The following is a 24,218-nucleotide window of genomic DNA, read 5'->3' on the forward strand; positions in this document are numbered from 1 at the left end:
AGGCATTTTTTGTGCTTTTTAGAGATGAACATTCTTACATTCTTCCCAAAATCCATCCCAATTGTTTTTTTACTAGAGATAGAGGAAAAATATGTACATTTCTTTTGCATCGCTTGTCGACAAACTAAAAACGAAATGTTTACCAAAGGCCCCAAAATTTCACAGTACTTGTGTTTAGGGTCTCCCTCAGACAATGGTATGCATTGACAGGGTCACTGTGATATGCTAGTGGCTGAAGTACGAAGGCCAACGTTTCACATGTTTCCTTGGGTTGAAAACTTGAAGGTAAATGGAGTCCAATATATAATTAAACATGAACTTCAGGGTTTATGGCATGCATTCATATTAACATCATATCTAAGTTGTATTAATTTCAATCTAATTAACATTTATTCGCGGTTAAATATGCTCGCTCGTTGTAAGTTCTACTTCTCTGTTGGTTTCCTATACAACTTACTGCACCCATCCCAGACACGAACTCACTTATCCGTTTCTTTCCGCCTGAAAGATTTGAATTTCATGCTCCGAAGGAGAGGTTTGCTGTACAGGAAGACTGGGGGAAAAGACCTTGTCCTGCAAAGTCGAAAGTAAACATATGAGAGTGTAATAACAACCAGATACCATACGTTCGATGTCTGTAATGCGAGGACTGCAGTGACGGCTTAACAAAAAATTATACTAAATCAGAAGCAAGTAAGCAAAAACGTAATCTATGTAAGAGAAATTAAACAGACCTTTAGAAAATATCCAAATCCGCTAAATTTACAAGGACTCCATCATCTTCCCACGTTATATCCTTGGCCTTTGGATCTCTTTCAATAGGTTGAAGAGGCGCTTCTAATGGCGGAGGGCTCTGCAGATAGAAAACATACAATTTCGAGACGTAATTGACAGGAAAACTAGAACTTAATTGCCTTCATCAGATTACTAAGAATTCAAATCCTGGATGGGCTCTCTCCATCGCTATTGGTATTTAGAAACCGGTTTTTCAATTTATCATCAAACAATGATGGATGTATCCCTACCATGCAACGAATCAAAGGCCAATTAATTCCACGGAAGAAAGGATGTTGCTTGATTTCATTTGCACCAGTATTGGATCCTAAACGTGCGTCTGGGTCTCTCTGCAACAATGCATTTATCAACTGCCGTGCTGCAAGGCTAACCTGGAACATCAAGTAATGTTAGCGGGTGCACAATTAGCTCGAAGCTTCAAATAATGACTATACAAACGCAATATTAAAACTTCATCCATCTTTAGACCGCAAGGTCCAAAATGACAGAATAGATGCACAGTTCAATCTTAGATATACCGGAATACTGCCTGGAAACGTGAGATCTTTGTGCAGGATGTTGGTGAACGTCCTCTGCCTATTTTTACCCCTGAAAGGTGTACGGCCATACAGCATCTCATACAACAAAATACCTGAATTCCAAACATAAACAAAAGCATTAGTGATAAAATGTACTGCAGCTCTACAAAGAAAGTAGGAGCTACCCAGTAGGGCGGGAAGAACTCCATGATAACATGATTGGAAATTTTTATTATATGCACACTTTTGAATACCAAAGTAATTTTCAAAGTAGTGGTACTTGAAAAATTGATTCCTTCATAAGCATTAGTAAGAATTTCGGTGAAATTTAATGCTTACCAAGAGCCCACCAATCAATAGCACTGCTGTGGCCTGCACCAGTAATAATTTCCTGAAATCAAGCACCTTAAGAACTTTGAAAATATATAGGCAGACAAAACAATTATCATTACTGTAGTCTGTAACAATATAGCTGACCAGATTTGTAGTAATACAAGTATTTCAGAACATGACATACAAAATGTCAGCGCCAGTTAGCATGGTTCGAAGCACATGCATACATTTTACTGTTGATGAAAAGATCATGATGTGTTTTGATCCTGAGTTCCATGTAGTGACTACGCATGAAAATGTTTTCTGAGGTGTTAACCAATATTATAGAACCATACGAAAACAAGGCATGCCCCTCTATCTAATACGCTAATAAAAATATTGAAAGTAGGATGACCTAAAACCATAATGGAAAGGGATCACCGTACAGGAGCAATGTACTCTTCAGTTCCAACAAATGAATTTGATTGTGTGACTGGTTCTGCAACAAATGTTGGTGGTGGTTGACTCCTCGATCTTCTTCTCTTGTTAGGCGATTGATGCCTTATAATCTGTGCAATGGAAAAAACTATATAATAACAAATAAGAAGAGTACGTCTGTAAAGAGAGAAGCGAGGATTGTGATTTTGTACCAGGGGTTTACATGATGTCATAAACGACAAATCAAAATCTGTTAAGACAATATGCCCATCCTTATGGAGTAAAATATTTTCAGGCTTAAGGTCGCGATATACTATTCCTGTAAGAAGCCACAGGCATAGTCAGCAAAAAAGCAAGAGGACTGAGATGTCCATCATAAATGACACCAATATGTTATAATCAGTCAATCCTGGGTTGGATTCCCGTGCTTCAAATGCTAATCCTTATACTCAGGGAATAACTCACATTACATCTGATTATAGTTTGTGTCAGGAAAATTAACTAAACAGTATATGTTAACCACAGGATTTGGGAAGAACACCAATAAGTTCACGAGGTTTTCTTCCCATTTTTTATTAGACTAGAAAACAATTAGAAAGAATATTGAATAGAGAAGTGGAGCACAGAAAATGTTCATATCATTTAATCAAAATACCTAGACAGTGAAGATATTCCAATGCAATAACCACCTCTGCCGCATAGAACCTGGCATATAATGAAAGTTAAAACAATAATCTTTTGAGAATACATCTACTTTATAGATGGTTAAAACATTGACTGTAGAAAGTCTGCAATCAACCTAATAGTAAAAAGTCTGCAATTCATATGTACCAAACATCAATTTCTGCTTCACATGACCAGAGGTCCACCGTCCACAACAATGAATAAAAGTGTTAGCTACCAGCGGTTGTGGACACGGTTATGCCCAAGGGTAGCCCTGTCTCCACCCATCTTTTGAAATCTACCTTAACAGAATTGGGGTGCATATGGTTTCGTCACATTTTAAACCTAAGTAGGGCTTTAGCCTGCTGAAAATTTTGTTCCATGACTGGTACCAGTTCGTAAGAGGAAATTGAAATTATAATAAATCTTTTCCATCAACCAAATAGTACAATGCATCTCTTACAAAACATGGATCATTATCTTCTGCAGCTTAACTTTCGATCCTTAGTTATATCACAAACAAATCCAATAGTTATCATTAACTTTCATCATTAGCAAAATAGAAAGCATACACAACCGCATTTGGATTCGTGTTGAATGTCAATCAACACAAAGCACAGCATCTCTCCCTAGAAATTACTGAACTGTAGTTGAATTCCACACAAGCAAGAGTTTAAAGTAGCAAAATCAGATTAATGTTTTCCTATCATTAAATCCAATCAATAGTGGGTAAAGTGGTAGCTTTAATTTGGTACCAAGAGATGTTAAGAGTACAAAAGTAAAAGTACCTCGCAGATTCCTCCTTAAATAATTTCATCGGCTGCTTGTCAAGTAAAGCAAATAACTCTCCACCACTGCAAAAGTCTGATATCAAACAAACGTGTGTGGAAGTCTGAGGAGATGAAAAAAAAATCAGTATACTTGAACTTATACCATTAGTCAGCAAATTAGAAACTTTCAAGCTGCATAAATGAAGCTTGAAGACAATTAACCAACTTATTACAACTCTCTTTGAACCCTGTTTTGTCTTCTTTTCCATAGGAATTATAGAGCCAACACCAACGTAGTCAAAAGTCAAATGCAGTCCATAAACGATTGTAGATTTGAGACACAGAGTCCAGATATCTATTTTTACTTGTCAAGCTTGCCAAGCATATGACAGGTCATGGCTGGATTACTTGTATAACAGACACCAATTCGAGAATAGTAGAAATATCATGTTGTATGTGTGATAATCCCCTTGAAGAAATACTGATATGTTATTAAACTTGGCCTTGTAAGTTCGATGAACTGTATAAGTTGGCCCTCCAACTAAAAAGAGAAATCCAATCTCCTCTTTCATTTATTTGAATTCTACAAGAATAATTCCTTTGTAAAACATGTACAATCATTAGAAGGAACAGTGTCTGTCTGTCCTCTAATGTTGTTGCAACATAGGTTTAGCTTTTCGGGGTTAAGATAGCATTCACTAACAAGAAGATATATTTGATTTAGATAATATAGAGGATTGAACTGACTCCCAATCAGATATGTCTATGCTTATTAGTGCACATGCATATGCATGCATGGATGTATCCAAAATATTCACATGCAGAATTACCTCAAATGAGGTGTACAGTGTGGGAAGAAAAGGATGGTCGAGTAGCGAAATTATCTCCCTCTCAATGCATGCTCGGTGAACCTGTAATATAAAATAGCAATATGTGACCCTCAGAATAAATAAAGATGTTATACTGGTTATGCACAAACAAACATGGGCATCCATATGTGTATGTGTGAAAATACCACACATGTGCAATCAAGAGCCAGACATGCAAAGGCGCACAAGTGACACATTCATGCACAAAATTGCAAAGCTCCTTTTCTGGACACCGCTGAGATGTATGCTTATTCACTGCTGAAGAATGCAGCTGTTCACTTATGTGTTCATACCTTGTTACGGTTCAACATTATTGACTTCTCCATTGCCTTCATAGCATACAGTTCACCTGTACCTTGTAGTTCCACCAAATGTACACTGCAAAAATACCATAGTAACGTAACTGAAAATTAGAGATCCAGAAGCTAGATAATGAATATTTTTTTGTATGCACTGTATAAACAATTGCCTAATAACCTGAATATAAATACAATTTTAGACGAAGAAATGACAACAATAACCGTAGCTGAACACCACTCAATTACATACATCATCAACGGTGAATAAATTGCACTACCTTCCAGTATCACCGCATCCCAATGGTTTTATGGGCTTAAAATGATGTAGACCAATTTTTTCACCGCGAGCAGTAATCTATAGAAAATGAATAAGATTATTAAAAAGACATTAGTGATGGAGACAGCTTATACAAAAACTTGTGAAGCTCATAAACACTATATCTTGATTCTCAACACCATCAAGAAGTAACTGTAACTTGTGGTGGCCTAGAGACTACAGAAACTAAAATACATGTCAACACCACCACAATGCAACTCAATGGTAAATAAGAAAGCTAAAACATCTGAATGCTGAATATAAGTAATAGCGATGTTAGTCAAAACACTACAAGTAATATCACTTGACAATTAAATTTAAATTGCCTGTATGTCTATCTACCTCAGCTAAAAGAGAAAGAAAGTTATAAATATGAATCCGGATAGCCAGTTTAAGAAAGTTATAAATATGAATCCAGATAGCCAGTTTAAGTAGACTAATAAAATTCTTAACCTAGAGTACATGAAGTTTAACACAAAAATATTATTTGAAAAATGGATTGATACCTCCCGTATTGCTGTCCAAGAAGGATTTTCCCTTTTGTGAGGCCTTGGGAAGACAGGCTGAGAATGAATTGCCCATAAATCTTCTGGTTTCTAAATAATTGATATAATATAAAAGTTGCATCAGCTATAGTTCCAAATTACAGCCATAAAGATATTAGATCCCATCATTGCATAAAAGATGTAGCAACCAAAAATGAAATGAAGTGTAAAATTATTAAAATCACAGATATTTTACATTATTTTTCAATACCAATTATTAACCCAATCTGAATCTGAAATATCTCAATAGAATATATTTAAATGTTTATTTAGTTTAGAAAATACAACCGATCAACTCATTGGACATTTTAACTCAGCGCAAAAAGAGTACCTTACCAAGTTGGCATCAGGAAGTTCTCGAACAGCCTCATCAACATTGTGTGCTGTAGCTTTGACCTGATAATATAGAAAAAAACACTTAAACATCAGCAGTAGTACATGAAAAAGGTATTAAATATACATCAATGAGACCAGTGATAAGACTATGCCAAACATGGATTGAAAATGTGCTGATGTGAGATCATAGAACGAAAGGTTCATCAGTTTTAAAAGCATCTATTTATTGCTCATCTTGTCCATGATAACAAATGCCCAAAACCGTAAGTATTTTCTTTCTAAAATGCAGTGTATGTTGAAAAGTGAAAACAAGTTTATTACCTAGCAATCTACTTCTCCTTTTTTATCTCTCTCAATTAATTGGGCCATATGCTGAATGATCAGGCTATTGAAATATATATTCAATTTCTAGCCAACTTCCAAAACAATTGGCATTGCTTTGAAAAGATATTCTTCTGACTATTTAGAACTGTCACATTAGGAAGGCATCAGCATCATGACTACAACAGTACATAAATAATTAAGTTCTATAGACAGCATTCAAATAATAGGAAAATAATTACCAATTTAGAACCTTCTAGCTCTGTGGTCTCTGATAGGCGATTTCGCAGAGGTTCCACATGACCACTCCCATCCAGTTGGACACCAATGAAATATTGAAGTTCACCCTATAAAAATTAAAATCAACTCAACCAAAATAAGGTATGCAGGAGAATTTGATCAGAAACAAGTTTGAACCTACAATAAGAATCACAAAGTTACCTTCTGGTCACGCATGGGCTGCAAATGAAATAAATTCCAAAACTTTTTTCCTGCAATTCAAGAAATGATAACCATTAGGAAACGAAGATGTAACGCAAAACCTCCAAAACAAACGAAGCAAGTTAAACAGAAAAAGAATTTATACACCACATGGCACTTGGCAATCAAATGTCATTTATATTCTTGTCTTCCAGCCGGCATGAACCAGCAATTCAATTAACTGGCATTATAGATATGTACAGCATCAGAAATTCCAAGGCTGCTTACCACTCTTTGTATAGTTGATCAACTGTACAGTAATTTCCCTTTGTTCTCTAATGGCATCTCTTATCTTTGCGACAGTAGCTTGATCTGTTTCAGGTCCCTGGAGAAAACTATGAAACAGATAAAGAAGATTAAATTCCTATTGCCATCTCTAATAAAGTTTCTCATACAAATGAACAATATACTAGATAGGGGGAATAGATAGCAACAATGACAAGTAAGTCTTAATTCTAATTTCATACGATTCATATTAGATAGGGGAAATTGGACTAAGAGTCTAAGTTACCTAATTGATAATTATAAATGGATAACAAGAATACAATATAACATGCTTAAGTTAAACAGCAGGAAGTAAATGACCTTGTTAAGAAAAATGCATAAATAGAGTACACTTCCTACCGACAATTTCTTCCCAAAATTTCTTCACGGGTATATTCTGTCAGTTCTAAGAAGCTATCAGATGCAAATATCTGCACAGAAAAGAGTCAAAAGACTATTAAACTCATTTTCAAATATAACATGCACCATGCTTAAACCATACATTTTAATTCGAGTAATTTTTCAGTGAAAACCTTGATGCTTCTTAAGTGCATAATAAAGGAAAATGCGAACTGAATCTTCCTTGGGAATAGTAGTATTAATGACAGTGAGCAATCTTGTTCCGGCACGCATTACCAGTACAGGAAAGCAAGCAAGTAAAATGAACTAACTCTATTATCACCTATCATATGCAGTGATCCGCAGTCTGCAGCTAGATATCTTAGAAAAAGAACTACACACCTCAAATGCTCTCTTATATGCTTGAAATTGAGTTTGGCTTGCAAGATGCAATATAAGTTGGATAGAGAAACTACAAGAAAATTGTAGATCAAATTTCAAAAAGTTGGTGCTAGAAAACAACAAATCAACAACTGAACTTACTCTGTGTGAGTAAAAATCATTAGTTATGGCTCTAAGTAGTTACATGAGGTTGTATAATGTGGGATCCTCAGCATAGTGCATTCATGTGGTAGTGCAACATCAATTTAGAGAGGTGGAAAATGAAAATTGGAATATATTTAAATAAGAGTGAGACTGGAAGAAAGTTGCATATTAAAAATAATTATTCTTACAATGGGGCAATCTGGAATTCTAGGATCACTAATCACAAAGTTCTTTTCAATGCGTTCCAATGTGGTTGCCAAGTCAATTCCTTGGCGTATATCCCTTTCTCTTTCAGTACCATCCCAATTGTCAGAGGGCTCTATATCTGTGGTCATCAAAACCTCCGGTTCAATAATAGGTTCTTTTTCATGCCTGCTTGCAGAGCTTAGAGACCGTGTTTTAAATCTGCAAGAGAACATCAAACACCTGATCAAATGGTGGTCAAACTAACTTTAAATGTAACTTTTAAATATTGAAATACGGGGAATATAGCATTAAACACTGGTGAACAATTACAATTTGGATTTGAAAATAGAATGTACTCACCCAATAGAGGAAGTGCGTCCTGACTTTCGAGATATTTTGCCAGCATCAATAGGAGAGCTCATGCTGCGAAATTTATCGCCTTTCACATCCGATTGAGGAGTTTGTCTACCAGGTGTACTCATACTTGCAGTTGCAGCAGATTTAGGCAGAACATAATCAGCGTTGAGGCTGTCCTGCTCCTCATGAATGCTGGCAGTGTCATGACTCACATCCTGGATGTGAGAACGTGGATGTCTTACTGTTTGGACAACTTCCGTAATGGAGCCTAACGCCGTCTCCTTCTGGCGAGCTGATCCATAAACAACACAATTCCATTAGAAATGAAGTAAGACAACCATTTAAAACTCCGAAAATTAACCAATTTAGCTTACAATCATAGCGGATTAGCGACTTCGGCAATCCATTCGGCCTCAGTGCCCTGTCATTCACCCCTTCTGTGTACTTGCTGACCTCAACCTGCATTCTGCAAAATCAATAACTGTTTATGTTTACTAGAATGCTCAAAATTCTTCGAAAGAAAAAAAAAAACTAACTAACTAACTAACTTGCATTAAAATCAATACGTAGCATTCAAAATAAAAAATAAATCATAAAATTCAGAAGTTTGGGGACTGACCCAATAAATTTGATGGTGTTTCCTTTCTCATCTTTGATTGGGGTAATGGTGAGAAGATTCCAGAAGGGAGTTCCATCTTTCTTGTAGTTGAAGAGCCTACCGCAGTAGCTTTTCCCGGTCTTGACTGCGTCTCGGATTTTCGCCACTTCGTTCCGGTCCGTTTCCGGTCCCTGAAGAAATCGGCTGCACCCAAAACATCACAATTTTAGGGCACCAATTTGTTTCCTTTCTTTTCGATCTCTTCTTCTTGGCGAAGGTGGAGCCACACATTGTGGTTAATTGAAACTCGGACCAGAAATTTTGACCGAAATTGAACGAAACCCTAAAATTACAGAAGGGGATGAACTGAACTGAACTGAAAGGAGTGCGGTTGCGCGGTAATTATGTCCTGATTTCAACTCACTGTGTATTTATAGCAGCTGTTTGGTTTAGCCTAAAACGACGGCGGGGGTGCAAGAAATAAATGACAGTAACCCAAAATAAAATGTTGGTTTTATCTACGCACCACTCTCAATTTCAGCAGTCGAATTGAATACATTAAACATGATCAAATAATAAAAATTAATAAATTATATGTAGAAGATAAAAATAGTGTGTAGGTAGCACCACTGGAAAAGAATCATAGAAGGACCCTTTATCATCACCACCACTAATTATAGGATAACTCATTATGACATGTTACGTTGTCAAATTACCATCTATTGAAACAAAAACAATATGTCTAAGAAATGGTCCAAATTGATACTCAGACATGCATATCAAACTATATTACCGCATAATTATCAACGTCACCATACATTGAAGTTGTTTAAATTAACAATTTAACAACATAACATGTTAGACTGTGTGATCGTATAATTTTCCAACACATCTAGGCAAACCAAAATATGCTAAAAATTAGTAACATACCAGTTCCTGCCAATGACCTCCTTCGAAGAGTACCCAGTCATCCCAAAGAAGCCACTACTAGCATACATAATTGGGCAATCAGGTTTTGTGGCATCAGAAACAACAAAAGTCTGCTGAAGTGTTGACAGAGCTGCCTTCAACTCATTAGATACCCTAGGAATATTTCCCATCTCACCCCCATAATTTGAGTCCTCAGAACTCCTTGCAGATGAATCAAATCTCCCCGATGAAGTTTTCCTTCCAGATACGCCCGTGAAGCTTCCTTCTCCAATGTCTGATGATTTCACGACCACCCCCCACTCAGCTGTTCTTGCTGCTATTGTTTCCTTCTCTGTGATAATCTGGTTGTTGCCGGAATTGGAAGCATACCCTCCATTTGAACCAGTGGCAGAAGTGCTTTTAAGATCAGCCGAAGCCTGATCAGTTCCGAATGCCATCCACTTGTTGATGGAATCCCTTCTACCAGCTGGAGCAGAAGTGCTTCCTGATCCACTTTCCACAATATCAGCAGCTTGCTTGTTGCTAGGGTTTGCTCCAACATCTTTCAGATTCAAGACCTCCATTGGAAACAGAAAATCCACCACCTGTCATCATTTAATTTAAATTTTCAAAAATTGTTGGAGAATGGTCCATACCAAATTTGTAAATGTAATCATTAAAACATATCGCTTAACTCAGATTTTATAAATTTCACAAACCAATAAAAAAAAATATTAACAAATAGAATGTTAAATTACATATGTTGCTCAAGCTAAGAACGTAATCTATAAGCTCGTTTCTCACAAACAGCGTCAAAGCGTTCAAACTTCAGCAAAGTACTCCGCAGCTAAAGTTCATCAAGAATTTGCTATTTTTCAAGCGCAGAGTGCAGTGGAAAACAATCAAACATCACTCATCATTCATCAATTACCATAATTCAAAGTACTAGAGATTAGCAGGCAAAGAAATTAACTGAAAAATGAAACTTTGCATGGAAGGACCTGCTCGAAAATCGAGTTTGATGTCTCAGAATATAAAGTTTTCACTGAGCTTTGACGGCAATGAAGGCAGCCATGCCCAGTTCCAACAAATCGACAAAAATGGCAGATTTCATAAGAACCACCAGTCCTGATGAATTACATAATCTGTTCCTCTGCGATCGTCTCTACCGTACGGTATCAGATATAATGTAAAAACTAAAAAGGTTTGTACTTGTGGTAGGTTTTTTTTTCTATATATGGGGCTGGTGCATTGCTGCAAAGATGGGAAAAGAGATAGAGAGGAAGATAAAGCTCTTGTCCTGAGGTTATTGCTCAATAAATATGACCCCCAAATTTCCCAAACCGTATCAAACGTGCATATGGTGAGATATTGGAAAGCTGCTTTTCATCACAACTTTTGTTTTTAACTGTGTAACACTAATACCGTCACGCGATATTATTACTTCACTCATATTTTTTAGGGAGTTTTAACAAAACACTGCTGGTACTGTTCACTTTTAATATAAAAAAACCACATTTTTACCTTTAACTGGCACTATTCACTATACCTTTAAAAATGACTTTTCGTTAAAAGAGAAATTTTTTTGAACTTTTCGTTAGTTTTTCTTATTTTTTAATCATTAATACTCACACCGTTATTTACTATTACCAATTCAGTCGTATCATAACACATGTATTTTTTATGGGAAACCTTTTTTCTCCGTTTATGCACCTTTGTTTGTTTCTAGTCTTTGAAATTTATGATCCTTATTTCTTCCATATGAGAAGAATAAAGACGTTCAGGAATCACTTCCTTGTTTATTAATAATATAATCCTTCCATAAAATATCAGTTATATCGTAAGATGTGGATTAACAATACTTTGTCACAACATGAACAGTTTGGATATGTGTAAGACTGTGTAGAGACCATAGGTTTTTTCCCATTTATCCAATCATTTTTCTACATGTAAGTTGATTTGTCACATTTGATTTGCCTTCCTTGTGGGATAAAGACTATAAATGCGCGGAGACCTCAATGATAAATGCAGATGGGAACAGGCTAGATGAGAGGTGAAGAAATATGGGGCCAGAAAAGACCAATATTGAGGTATTATATATAGTTGAGGATAGGATAGTGTTATCCATACATTCTTTTTTTTAACTTATCACACATTTTCCGTTAATTTATGTATTTTGATCTTTTTCAATTATTTGATCCGACAGCCGAAAACTGAAAAAGACGTGTAAAAAATTAAAAAAATGTGTAGATAGTACCATTCAGAAGATATACAGATTTCGCCACAGATTTCGCCATCACTTTTATAAATTTGTTTGTAGTCTTGCTTGCTCATGTACAAAATGTGTGGCATCAGAGAATGCTTGCTACGCCAACTAGCCAAGGACCACACTATAACAAAGGGGCTTGCAAGCTTCCACGCACCCACAAATACACGTATGCGAGTCCACTCTATGAATCGGATTAGGAGAAAAAGTAAATCATTTTAGCACTGACGTTTTCTCTTTCTGCACTTATTTCTTTGTTTTGTCTCTTATTCTTTTTTGAATTTATTAAATCTAACTACTAGAAAAGAAAATGAGTGTAGGGAAAAAGAAAGCGAGTATATTGTTTTCCATAAGAAAATAACATTTTTGTACGCGCACGTCTCAACTCTTCACATGATTTATATCTCATATTAAGAGTGAGATACAACATGAGGATATAAAACCGTTTTAGGAAAGGAAAAAAAATTGGATATAATGGGATATCTCTCTTTTCTTTATGTATTATAACGTGAGTGGATCACATGATGAGCTGGGCTGGTCTTGAGATTTCAGAGGTCATGTGCGAAAGTGAATTGAAGGTCCTAAAAAGTACTGAGAAATTTTTTTTTGTTCAAAAAAAAAAAACTTTAGTTTTCAATTGAACTTCTGTAAATTCTAATAAGACAAACAAATTTAACAAATCAACAAGTGGATAGGTGGCGTATTGTTTTTCCTTAACTATTTAGAGGGTCGGGATTCGAATTTTCATGTTATTGTGTGGAATTTTTATTATTTTGTGGAAGCTTATGCATTTAAAAAAAAATAAACTGAAAAAAAGATGGACACAAGTTTCGAACCCATCCCCTAGGCCGATGTAAAGAAGCAATAATACCACTTGCATTAAGACTCAAGTTTACAATATTCTACACATACTTCTATATATACGTATATGCATGCAAAGTTGAAAAATCAGGGGCCTTTCCAATTTGGAGGCCTTGTGCGGTGACACCACTTACACTCCCTCAAAACCGGCTCCGATGATGAGAAATATAAAGATAACAGTATGGTCGATTACATGAAAGAATATCTCTCATTTCATTTATTTTTCTGTCATATCAATCCTTACCCACAAACTCGGCTCAATGTGACTTGGAACTAATAAGTCATCGCAGCTATATTAATTAGTTTGATTACAAATTTCCATCCAAATTGGTGTTGCCTAGACTTATTGTTTGTCAAGGAATTGACTAATGACTAGGGAAATATAGCTTAGGAATTAATACATTGAATTCACATCCAATCAAATGTCAAAGAAATTACAAAAATAAAGTTTCTTATGAAGTTGATTAGAACAGTGTATTTTTTCTTCTACATTTGCAATTTAGATTAATTTAGTGTACTCCTTTGAATCCGTCCTAAAAATTAGTGCATGATTACTTTTTAGAGTGAAGTAAGTTCTTATGTTCCCCAAGTTTTATTAAATTAAAAAATTTATAAAGTAACAACGAAATTCAAATGATTGTATATACACCAAATAAAAATTAGATTCAGATATGAGTTCATGTTGACATTATTGATATCTCGGTTGTTTGAAATCTATAAGTCTAGCAACTCATGTCGTGGCTATTGATGAATGCAGGATTTAGAAGAAGGTTTCATTTGATTTATCGAGATATTTTTAATATGACCACAACTACTTTTACGTTACAATACAAATTTAACCATACTATAAAATACGTATTTGTTTATAAAAATAAAATTACTATCTACATATTATAATAAATAAATTAATAACATCACATTAATTATCGTCGAGCCGACCACGTTTGATGTTTTTTTAGCCAACTCTCCACAAGTTTTCCATCAAATTTGCTTTGTCACGAAGATGAAACAAGAACAGCAAAACTTCATGTAGTGTACTGTGCCTGGAATGGAAGGTCCATGTCACGTGGGGCAGCGACGAGACACGTGGCAGCGTTTGCAGCCGTATGAGCACCCAAGGATCACGTGGACACGTGTCGTAATGTCGGTCGGGAGAGCTATCATGGATTTTGTGGTGGCTGTAAGGGGCCTCATCCACCACCCGCTAGGGTTGGCGTGGGAGGGTCCATTCCAACTCCAGCAACAAACAATCTCAAGGAAATATTTCCCCTCCCTCTCGCTCTCAGTAGTAATTGAGTTTATGGGCCTGGGCACGGTTCGGTACCGAGGTGGTACCGAAACCTCTTATTAATTAATTACGAATTCATGATTAGTAAATAAGGAAAACTAATGATAAAGGTTTGAAAACTTTGAGTTTTAACGATAAGGAAAAAATAAAGGGTAAAGTGAATAGTGCCATGATTGACTTTTTAGTGTAAAAATGTGATTTTCCGTTAAAGTGAACAGTACCACGGACTTTTTGTTAAAACTCCTTAGTAAATATGTAGAAAGAGACTGATTTCTCATGTCAAACATTCAAGCATGTTATGTTGTTGAATCTTAATGCATTCAATCATGCTCAGAATTGTTCTATAAGAACATATACATTTAAAGGTGTCAAACAAATAGGCCAACGTCAGCTCGTTAAATTAAGGCATCATCAGCCCAATCCGTTTAAAAGCGGCCCTAGCTTATAACAAGTGCTAGGTCTAGATTATGCCCAACAGGTCGACCCAACATGTTTACTAAGTGGGCCAACTCAAGTACGACTCAAACATGCATACTCCAACTTGAAACTGAGATGTCCATTTGACACTTTGTTAAAGCTCAAAAAGTAGAATAATTAGCCCTTGGTAGGCTTGGAATTGAAACTAAAATGAAATAGACTCAGGATTTAAGTGGTTCACCCCAAAACAGGACTACATCCTCTGTGTTGCTCATATTATATTGATTTCAAAGTTTACAAATAGCGCTCGGCTAAATACTAGAATTCTATGTCCCTTAAGTTGTCTAACCCCCTTACAAGAGGTTCCCACCCCCTTATATAGGCCCTCCATGAACTCAGAAAGCCTTGGGCTCACCTAGTCTTATTTTTCAAGCATTTAATTTGACACCTATATCAACTAGCGTGCTGACAACCTTTTTGACCATCAGTCGATATTCAGCAGTGAAAAGACACTTGCTCAGTCGGAATTGCACGCCCTTCAAGATCAATGTGTGTTGAGCAACCTACCCGATCTTGATTAGTCAACCATGTCACTCCAAGTAGCAGCCCAACCGCCTTTACGTCTCGTCATAGACTTCTGACATGTGCCTTGAGTGGTGCTTGAGTAGGTCTACTCCTAAAGATTTGTACCATAAAGTTGTCGCTCTTCCCATGTGTCTTGGGAGTCGGAAAGTACTTTATGTTGGTCAGTCGGACTACGCTAGTGAGTGGTCCCCCTCTTTAATTTTGTTGAGCCTTGGGCTTCTTATTCTTCTTTGGGCTTTTAACTTTTATTGGGCCTTTCGTGGCCTTTTTCCTAGCTTGCACTATTTTTAGTGTTGAAAAGGGCCCTGCATTAACAAACCTCTATACACACCAGACAGAGTGGTATTCCTTAGTATGGCTTGTATCGCACAGAGGTTTTGAGTTTAAATCCCTTTTTTTTTAGTATCGCTTGTATCGTAAAAAAAAAAAGGAAAAAAGAAAGAAAGAGGAAGCATTTTTTGCCCAAATATTCTACGTAGTTATAGTGTGAATCCAAACCGTTGATTAGGTGGTACATTTTATAGTTAGGTTCTTAATTACTTTATTCAGCCTTTGCCAATATGGCAAAAGAATCACAGAGCATAAATTAACTAGAATGCAGGAAGAAGGCCTTGCTCCACCAAAAAGAGGCAATGCAATCATCAAACATCTCTTGGATACTCTTAAACTTGAACCCTAGACCCTAGACTCTCCATCTTTGAGATGTTCAACTCATAATAATGTGGCCTTCCTAGTTGCTCAAACCTAAAAATTCTCACGTAAAATTCGATTAAAAATCATTGATATAACTGATGGGCATAGCGTGTGACACTTTTTTTTTTTTTTGGGGAATTAGGAGCATAAAAAATGGATCGGCCCATAGTAGGAACCGATAAATTATGCTTAATTAATTGTAGCTGGTAAAAATATCAAACCTTGTGGGGATAGGCAAGGAAGGATATCTTGTAGATAATAAGGAACCCAACTCAGTGTTGTTCATAACCGTTGAGCTACAAATATATCTGCCATGAGCACTTTCATGCTCATAAACTAACATGTGACAGAGTGCAACATCATCAATATGAACATATCCCATCCTTCCATGCCACTTAAATTTCTCTGTTTCCCCTGCTTGATTGTTCAAACAAATAACCGTGTAATGTGCTTATAATCGAAGTTAAGTAAACGAAGAACTAGCGCGAAAAATCACGAAGATAAATCTGTAGCAGTAGTAGTACCTTTAAGCAGGCCAAGAACATCTGATGCAGTAGAACACAACTCAGGTGGCAAACAAGGCCCGATCACGAAGGAGGGTAGGACAGTAACCATATCAATCCCATTTTCTTTGCAGAAATACATTGAGCTTAAGAAATGTAATAGCACAGATCAATAAAATTCGGCATTACTTTGCTTTGCAGCTAGGTATTAGTATATATGAGAAGGGATGCATTCAAAGTTACGCTGAATTCGCCGAACAAATCTGTATTGGTTAGACTACACACTACAGTTAGCAAACAATCTGTACCAACGCAAAATTCTTAACAAGGACAGAGGGAGAGTATTGTTAACTAGACCTGAAGAGTCACCCAGAGTTCGACAGAGCTCCAAGATGACTCATCCATTGGTACATTGGAGGCGAAATCCCCATCTGGTCTCACCCTTACAGCTGCAGAAGACGAGGTGAGAACTACGCGCCTTAGAGACGGATTTTTCGTACACGAACGCGACACGTTCAATGTGCCCTCAACAGGCGGTTCCAGGATTTCTGTCTGTGTATGCATGACATGAGTGAAGGACAATACTCTTGTAGAAGGCTATTAATTTTAGGCAAAACGTTATCTTGTCCCGCATGCTTTGTGTTAGACTATCAATCTCAGCTATTAGTATCCCGAAACTTTGTTTAAATGTATGATCTGTATTGATGGTGTGACAACATAACATGTTATATATTTGACGAGAAAAAGTTAAACATGCAATGTGCCTTGGGATCAGACGAAGGTTTTAAAACAGGGGAAGCAGAGTGGAAAACGCCATGGCACCCAAAAATTGCATCATCAAAGCTGCCTTCTTCCATCAAATCTGCCTTCACCAATCTTAGTTTTTCCTTAGTTCCTTCTAGCCTCCACAAATGCGCCAATTTCTTCTTGTTTTCCTTTGAACTCATGGAGAAAACTGATAGAGATATTATGTATAACTATGAGATTGTGACACTTGGCATAAGATTAGCTAGGTAGTTAGATTAGTTATGATCTTGTGTTCTCTATAAATACCTTGTAAGATTGCTTATTCTCTAAGAAATACAATATTGAAGAATTACATTCCTTCTCTCTCTCTCTCTGAACTTCTCTTTCTATAAAATCTCTATCCTTCTCTCTGATTAACATGGTATCACTCGCTGCCATGGCTACCGCCTCTTCGATCCGTCAATCCGCTTCCGCTATTGTTCATGCTAATTGATGCATTGTCGTGTCACAGCTGAATTGTGCTGTGTTCTTCTCGGATCTCTTCTTTTTTCAAGCTTCTAGGGTTTCGACGCTCTGCGATTTCTGATCGGAACTCTCTTTTCGTTGTCTTGTGTGTTTCTGCACTCCAGGTGTTTGTGTTTTTGCCGCTGAGAGGTATCTTTCTTTCTATCCGATTCTGTGCCTTGTTTCTTGAATCATGGTTACTGCTAGTCAATTGCAACTGCTCCAGTCTCCAATTACTGCACTTATTTCATCGCTTCCTACTTCGGTGAATATTAAACTTGATGATTCCAATTACCTCAATTGGCAATTTCAAATGCAATTATTACTCGAAAGTAATGGTATCATGGGATTTGTTGATGGCTCCATCCCGTGTCCTTCTCGATGTGTTTCTCCCTCTGGTTCCTCTGGTGTGGATTTGTCAAATTCATCATCTTCTGCTGCTTCTGATGAGTATTTGGTTTGGATGAAGCATGATCGGGCTCTTATGCAGTTAATCACTGCCACTTTATCTCCAGTAGCTATGTCCTGTGCTATTGGTAGTGTCAGTTCTCGTGATCTTTGGACTCGATTAAGGGAACAATTCTCTACTGTTTCTCGCACTAGTATTTTTCAATTGAAGTCCAACTTACAAAACATTAAGAAAGGAACTTATACTGTGGCTCAGTACCTCCAAAAGATCAAAGTTGCCAGGGATTATCTTACTGCTGCGGGTGTTTCCTTTGCTGATGAAGATATCGTGATTTTGGCTTTGAATGGGTTGCCTCATGAGTATAATACATTCCGCACTGTTATTCGAGGCCGAGAACAGGTTATTTCTCTCAAAGAATTTCGGTCTCAGTTGCTTGCAGAAGAGGCTATTTTTGATTCCAGTACACCTGCACCATTTTTAGCTGCAATGGTTGCTACAAATTCCTCCCTGGCACCTAAAGGCTCCTCTCCGTCTTTTTCCCATGGCTCCGGACAGTCTCAGTTTGTTCCCAGGGGCTTTAAGCAGTTTAATCAGTATAAGAACAAAGGCAAGGGCAAGTTTCATCCAGGTGCTAGAAACTTTAATCACAGACCATTTTCTCAACCTCAAACTCATGTGTTTCCAACTTCAGCTCCGGGGGTCCTTGGTCAAGCTCCACACTCTTCTTATGCTCCTTCTGCTCCATCACTTGTTACATGTCAGCTATGTAATAGTGATGGTCATACAGCCCCATTTTGTGATTCTCCGTCTCCTGCTCGATCGCAATGTCACATCTGTGGCAAAACCAATCATGTCACCTGGTTTTGTTTTTACAATGAGAAAGGACCGAACTACATTGGTTCTGCCTCTCACTTTTCTCCTATGCCTGGACAGCAATATTCTCCTATGCCTGGACAGCAATATGGTTCACATCCTGGTCAGCAATTTGCTTCACATACTGGACAGCAATATGGCTATTCTCAGAGTTCCGGTCCTGCTTATCCTGTGCCACAATACTCGCAGCCATCTCTGCAAGCTATGCATACTGCCCTGGCTCCATCATCACAACCTTCTGCTTCACCGTCCACTCCTCAAGTGTGGCTTACTGATTCAGGTGCCACCAATCACATGACTGCAGATTTGCACAACTTGTCATTGGCTTCACCATATCCATTCAATGAAACCATTCAAACGGCTAATGGTGAAGGTTTGAAAGTATCCCATATTGGTAGTACTGTGTTTAACACTTCTGTGCAGCCTATTCGGTTAAATTCTGTGTTATATGTTCCTAAACTATCACAGAATCTACTTTCTGTTCACAAGCTCTGTCTAGATAACAACTGCTATCTTATCTTCGATGCTTTTTGCTTCTGGATACAGGACAAAGCCACAGGGAGGATCCTCTTCCGCGGGCTGTGCAGTAATGGACTGTATCCCATTCATTCCTTTGCTAATACCACTCTTGGTGTACCTCCTCCAAAGCTACAAGCTAAAGCTTTTCTTGGACAACTTGTCAATTCTTCTATATGGCATCATAGATTGGGTCATCCCTCTAATTCCATTGTTTCTTTAATGTTGCATAAGTCCAACATTACTTGTGCCAAAGATTCTGTCCCTCTTGTGTGTCAAAGTTGTTTAGAAGGTAAATTTTGTAAGCTGCCATTTTCCACGTCTGTCAACAAGTCTGTCATTCCTTTTCAGGTTGTGCATAGTGACCTTTGGGGTCCTGCACCTTGTACATCAGTTGATGGATATCGGTATTATGTTACCTTTATCGATGAATGTACTCGATACACATGGATATTTCCCCTCATTAATAAATCAGATCTTTGTGCCACCTTTATTGCTTTCTATGCCTATGTGTTAAATCAGTTTTCTACCACTGTGAAGATTTTCCAGAGTGATGGGGGAGGTGAGTTTTGTAGTACTAAATTTCAGTCCTTTTTAGTTGACAAAGGCATTTCCCATCAAAAATCCTGTCCATATACCCCGGAACAAAATGGCTTGGCTGAGCGCAAACATCGGCATATCATTGAAACCACCATTACTTTGCTTAGCAATGCTCAGATTCCTTCTTCTTTTTGGAGCTTTGCTTGTCAAACAGCCACTTACCTTATCAATAGAATGCCTACTCCTTTACTATCCAATAAGTCTCCTTTTGAGTTACTATATGGGAGTGTTCCAGTGCTTTCTCACTTGAAAATTTTTGGGTGTACCTGTTATCCTCTCCTTAAACCTTACAATAGCACCAAATTACAACCCAAAACTACTAAGTGTGTCTTTTTAGGGTATGCTTCCAAGTTCAAAGGTTTTTTGTGTTATGAGGTGGCTAGACAGCGCATCTATGTATCAAGGCATGTGTTTTTCTGTGAACAAGAGTTTCCTTTTCCAGCATTATTGACATCATCGAAACTGGATAGTACTTCATTGCCCCCATCCTCGGTATCTTTCCCACTCCCTGTTGTTACATCCAACAATGTGCTTGTTTCCCCTGTTTCTACTCCCTCTTCTTCATCTCCACATGTCCCCGAGTCCATTTCATCTTCCATGCATTCCATACCATCTTCATTGTCACCCTCATCTAGTTCCACTTTCCCTGTTCCCTCTCAGTCCATTACTGCTGCAGAAAGTGACAGTCTTGCGATCCTTGTGGCACCTGTCCATAGTCCTGAGACTCTTCCAGTGGTATTGTCCGTTCCCCCTTTGAACTTACATTCCATGCAAACGAGAAGTAAAAGTGGGATCATCAAACGGAAGGCATTTTTCTCTACTCTACAGTCATCTCATACCACAGATCTGTCTCTGATTGAACCTACTTCTCACAAGTCAGCTCTTCAATGTCCAGTTTGGTTGGCTGCTATGACAGAAGAGATTGATGCTCTTCATACTCAGAAGACTTGGAGCTTGGTGTCTTTGCCTTCCAACAAGAATTTGGTTGGTTGTAAATGGGTGTTCAAAATTAAGAAACATTCTGATGGTACTATAGCTCGACATAAGGCTCGGTTGGTTGCTAAAGGGTTTAGTCAAGAACCTGGGATTGATTATACTGAGACTTTCAGTCCCGTTGTTAAACCCACAACAGTGCGGATGGTGTTGGCCTTAGCTGCTCATTTCAATTGGCCTCTCCGGCAGTTGGATGTCAAAAATGCCTTTTTACATGGCATTTTGCAAGATGAAGTCTATATGGTGCAACCTCCAGGTTTTGAAGACCCTACTTATCCTAATTTGGTTTGCAAACTCCATAAATCTCTTTATGGTTTGAAACAAGCTCCCCGAGCCTGGAATGAGCGATTCACTGCATTTCTTCCTCCGTTGGGGTTCACTACTACGTATTCTGATTCTTCTTTGTTTGTGAAGGCTGTTGGATCCACATTGGTTATTTTGTTGCTCTATGTGGATGACATTATCATCACTGGCAATGACTCCCTGGCTATTCAACAGGTTATTCAGTCCTTGACTTCTGAATTTGATCTCAAAGACCTCGGTTCTTTGCACTATTTTTTGGGAATTCAAATTTCTCGTACTGCCAATGGGTTGTTTCTTTCTTAGCACAAGTATGTCCATGATCTGTTGGTTAAAACAGAAATGGTTGACTCTAAGCCCTGTGATACACCCTGCCTGCCTTCTCATCGGCTTCTTAAAGATGATGGTGAACCGTATAACAATCCTACACAGTATAGGAGTGTTGTGGGTGCTCTGCAATACTTAACCTTTACCCGACCCGATATTGCCTTCTCTGTTCATCAGGTGTGTCAGTTTATGCAGTGTCCTATGGTTTCCCACTATACTGCCGTCAAACGGATTCTTCGGTATCTTAAAGGTACCATGACATATGGCTTGTCTTATTCCAGTTCTGCTTTAGACATTAAAGCTTTTAGTGATGCCGATTGGGCCGGGGATCCCAATGATAGGCGTTCCACAACTGGGTTCGTTGTTTATCTCGGCAGTAATCCTATTTCTTGGTCTTCTAAGAAGCAACAAACTGTCTCCAAATCGTCCACAGAGGCAGAATATCGGGCCTTATCTTCCACGGCTGCAGAGCTTGATTGGATTAAGCAACTCCTCAGTTTTTTGCAGATTCCCATATCTTCTGTTCCTGTGTTGTTTTGTGATAATATGTCGGCCATTGCTTTATCTTTCAATCCCGTTCAACATCAACGCACCAAGCATATCGAAGTTGATGTTCACTTTGTTCGCGAACGCATTGCTCAGCATCAGCTTCATGTTCAGTTTGTCTCTTCCAAGGAACAGTTTGCTGACATTTTGACTAAGGGGTTGAGTGCTTCATTGTTTCACACACATTGTAACAATCTCATGCTCGGTTCCTCCAAGCATGAGTTTGCGGGGGGATGATAGAGATATTATGTATAACTATGAGATTGTGACACTTGGCATAAGATTAGCTAGGTAGTTAGATTAGTTATGATCTTGTGTTCTCTATAAATACCTTGTAAGATTGCTTATTCTCTAAGAAATACAATATTGAAGAATTACATTCCTTCTCTCTCTCTCTCTGAACTTCTCTTTCTATAAAATCTCTATCCTTCTCTCTGATTAACAAAAACCACATAGGTTTTGTGTCAAAAAAACAAATCCAATGCTACTTCAAGCAGATTGACTTGGGGGTTACGGTACCTACCTGAATCTCTTACAGACCCCGTTACATGATAGTCGGACAAGAGAAGCCACTTTATAAGCCAGGATGCTAGAAATCCAGAAGCCCCCGTAACGCAAACTTTGCCTTTAGAATCGAGTTTTCAATCCATCTCTGTTCAAATTTAGCAGTGTTTTAGTCCAATTGCATTCCAGGCCACTAGGTTTTATAAGGAACGTATAAATGTAGACACTGTAAATATACATGCTATGTGCATTGGGATTTCTCACGAAGAAATGTTTAGGTAAGCCATCCTATGCCATGAGGGAAATGAATTTTAGCTTGAGCTATGGTTAGAAGTAGGCAAGTCATGCAAAAGTGATGAAGTCCGATGCCATACACCGCCAATGTGACGCCCGTCCATATCACAAGCGTTATATGAAGAAAAACTTACACTTATATGATTTGCACAACACATGGTGGTAATTGTACACCTTCTATGTAAGTCCTCTTCCACAACAGCAAATCTCTAAATTGTCACTAGGTCCGCTTTAACTCCAAAAATTATTTTGTGGACCTGACCTCACATTGTCATTGAGACCAAACTCATCTACCCAATAAGGCAATATCGAAGCCTCATTGCTCTGAGGCCCATGTTTCTAGGGGCACTTTCTTTTTAGATTAAAGATGAAAATGAAATTTAAACTCGAAAGACGAAATTCAAACTCAAAATCTCTTTTGAATATTAGGGAGAGAAATACTATTACACTAAATGCTAGCTGTTTCTAGTGACACCTTTTAAGTTGATTAGTCAATGAAATTAAATTCATTTATTTAGCTTTCCAAATTCTTTACCTTTGATGACCATTTTGTCTCACAGTAGATATTATGAGCTTTGTTAGGCAATATGGTAAGTCCAAATTTCATGAATGATGGCTGTTGCCATTATACTATATGTAGATACGGCATTGAATTTCTTGAAAAGAAACACGGTGTTAAAAAAACTAATGCAAACACCACTTGATTACTCTTTCTTCTTGTCATTCTCTAATCAACTAAAGCGGGAAATTCGAACTTGAGATTTCTTCTAATATTGGGAAGACAAAGTCACTGGACATATTGTAAGAAATGTGAACTGAAATCATTACAAATCTTGATGTTCCTGCGTTCCAATTTATAACTTCTATGTGTTTACTATGACAAACGGAATTGGAAAAAAAAAAAGGGTCTAGATTTCACCTCAAACCCCATAATTAAATACCTAAAAATTAGGATGAGATTAACTACAAGTACCAGTTGATTCAATTTATATTTATTTTTAGCTTTCTCGATTAGTGTTTTGCTCACGTAAAAATAAATAAAAAATCAATAATTTCAATTAAATCCCCTTTTTATAGAAAAAAAAATAATTCCAATTAAATTGCGCCTAATGTAAGTACTACTTCCTATTC

At 37.5% G+C, this 24,218-nt stretch overlaps 1 protein-coding gene and 1 pseudogene across 4 annotated transcripts; both read right to left on the reverse strand.

Moving 5' to 3' along the window:
- Nucleotides 1-279: 279 nt before the first annotated feature.
- LOC103428062 (phototropin-2-like) lies at nucleotides 280-11,192 on the reverse strand. 4 transcript variants are annotated; one of them, XM_070822498.1, is made up of 24 exons: nucleotides 10,863-11,192; nucleotides 9,883-10,466; nucleotides 8,974-9,156; nucleotides 8,729-8,820; nucleotides 8,358-8,646; nucleotides 8,000-8,216; nucleotides 7,287-7,357; nucleotides 6,891-6,997; nucleotides 6,624-6,673; nucleotides 6,425-6,529; nucleotides 5,862-5,921; nucleotides 5,487-5,576; nucleotides 4,943-5,019; nucleotides 4,659-4,743; nucleotides 4,327-4,407; nucleotides 3,515-3,618; nucleotides 2,719-2,768; nucleotides 2,276-2,382; nucleotides 2,072-2,194; nucleotides 1,653-1,704; nucleotides 1,314-1,426; nucleotides 1,026-1,166; nucleotides 735-853; nucleotides 280-573 (listed from the first exon to the last, which is right to left on the reverse strand). In XM_070822498.1, the coding sequence occupies exons 2-23, from the start codon at nucleotides 10,443-10,445 to the stop codon at nucleotides 737-739; spliced, it is 2,877 nt and encodes a 958-aa protein (XP_070678599.1). In that variant the 5' UTR covers nucleotides 10,446-10,466; nucleotides 10,863-11,192; the 3' UTR covers nucleotides 280-573; nucleotides 735-736. The 4 variants fall into 4 exon arrangements, with proteins under 4 accessions (XP_070678599.1, XP_008364375.3, XP_070678601.1 ...); XM_008366153.4 differs by having other exon boundaries at nucleotides 10,835-11,179; XM_070822500.1 differs by having other exon boundaries at nucleotides 10,620-11,093.
- Nucleotides 11,193-15,864: 4,672 nt separating this feature from the next.
- Nucleotides 15,865-22,930, reverse strand: LOC103420016 (tetraketide alpha-pyrone reductase 1-like; annotated as a pseudogene).
- Between the last annotated feature and the right edge of the window lie 1,288 nt (nucleotides 22,931-24,218).

This window comes from Malus domestica, chromosome 05, assembly GCF_042453785.1.
Source record: "Malus domestica chromosome 05, GDT2T_hap1".
In the NCBI taxonomy this organism is placed as follows: Eukaryota; Viridiplantae; Streptophyta; class Magnoliopsida; order Rosales; family Rosaceae; genus Malus; species Malus domestica.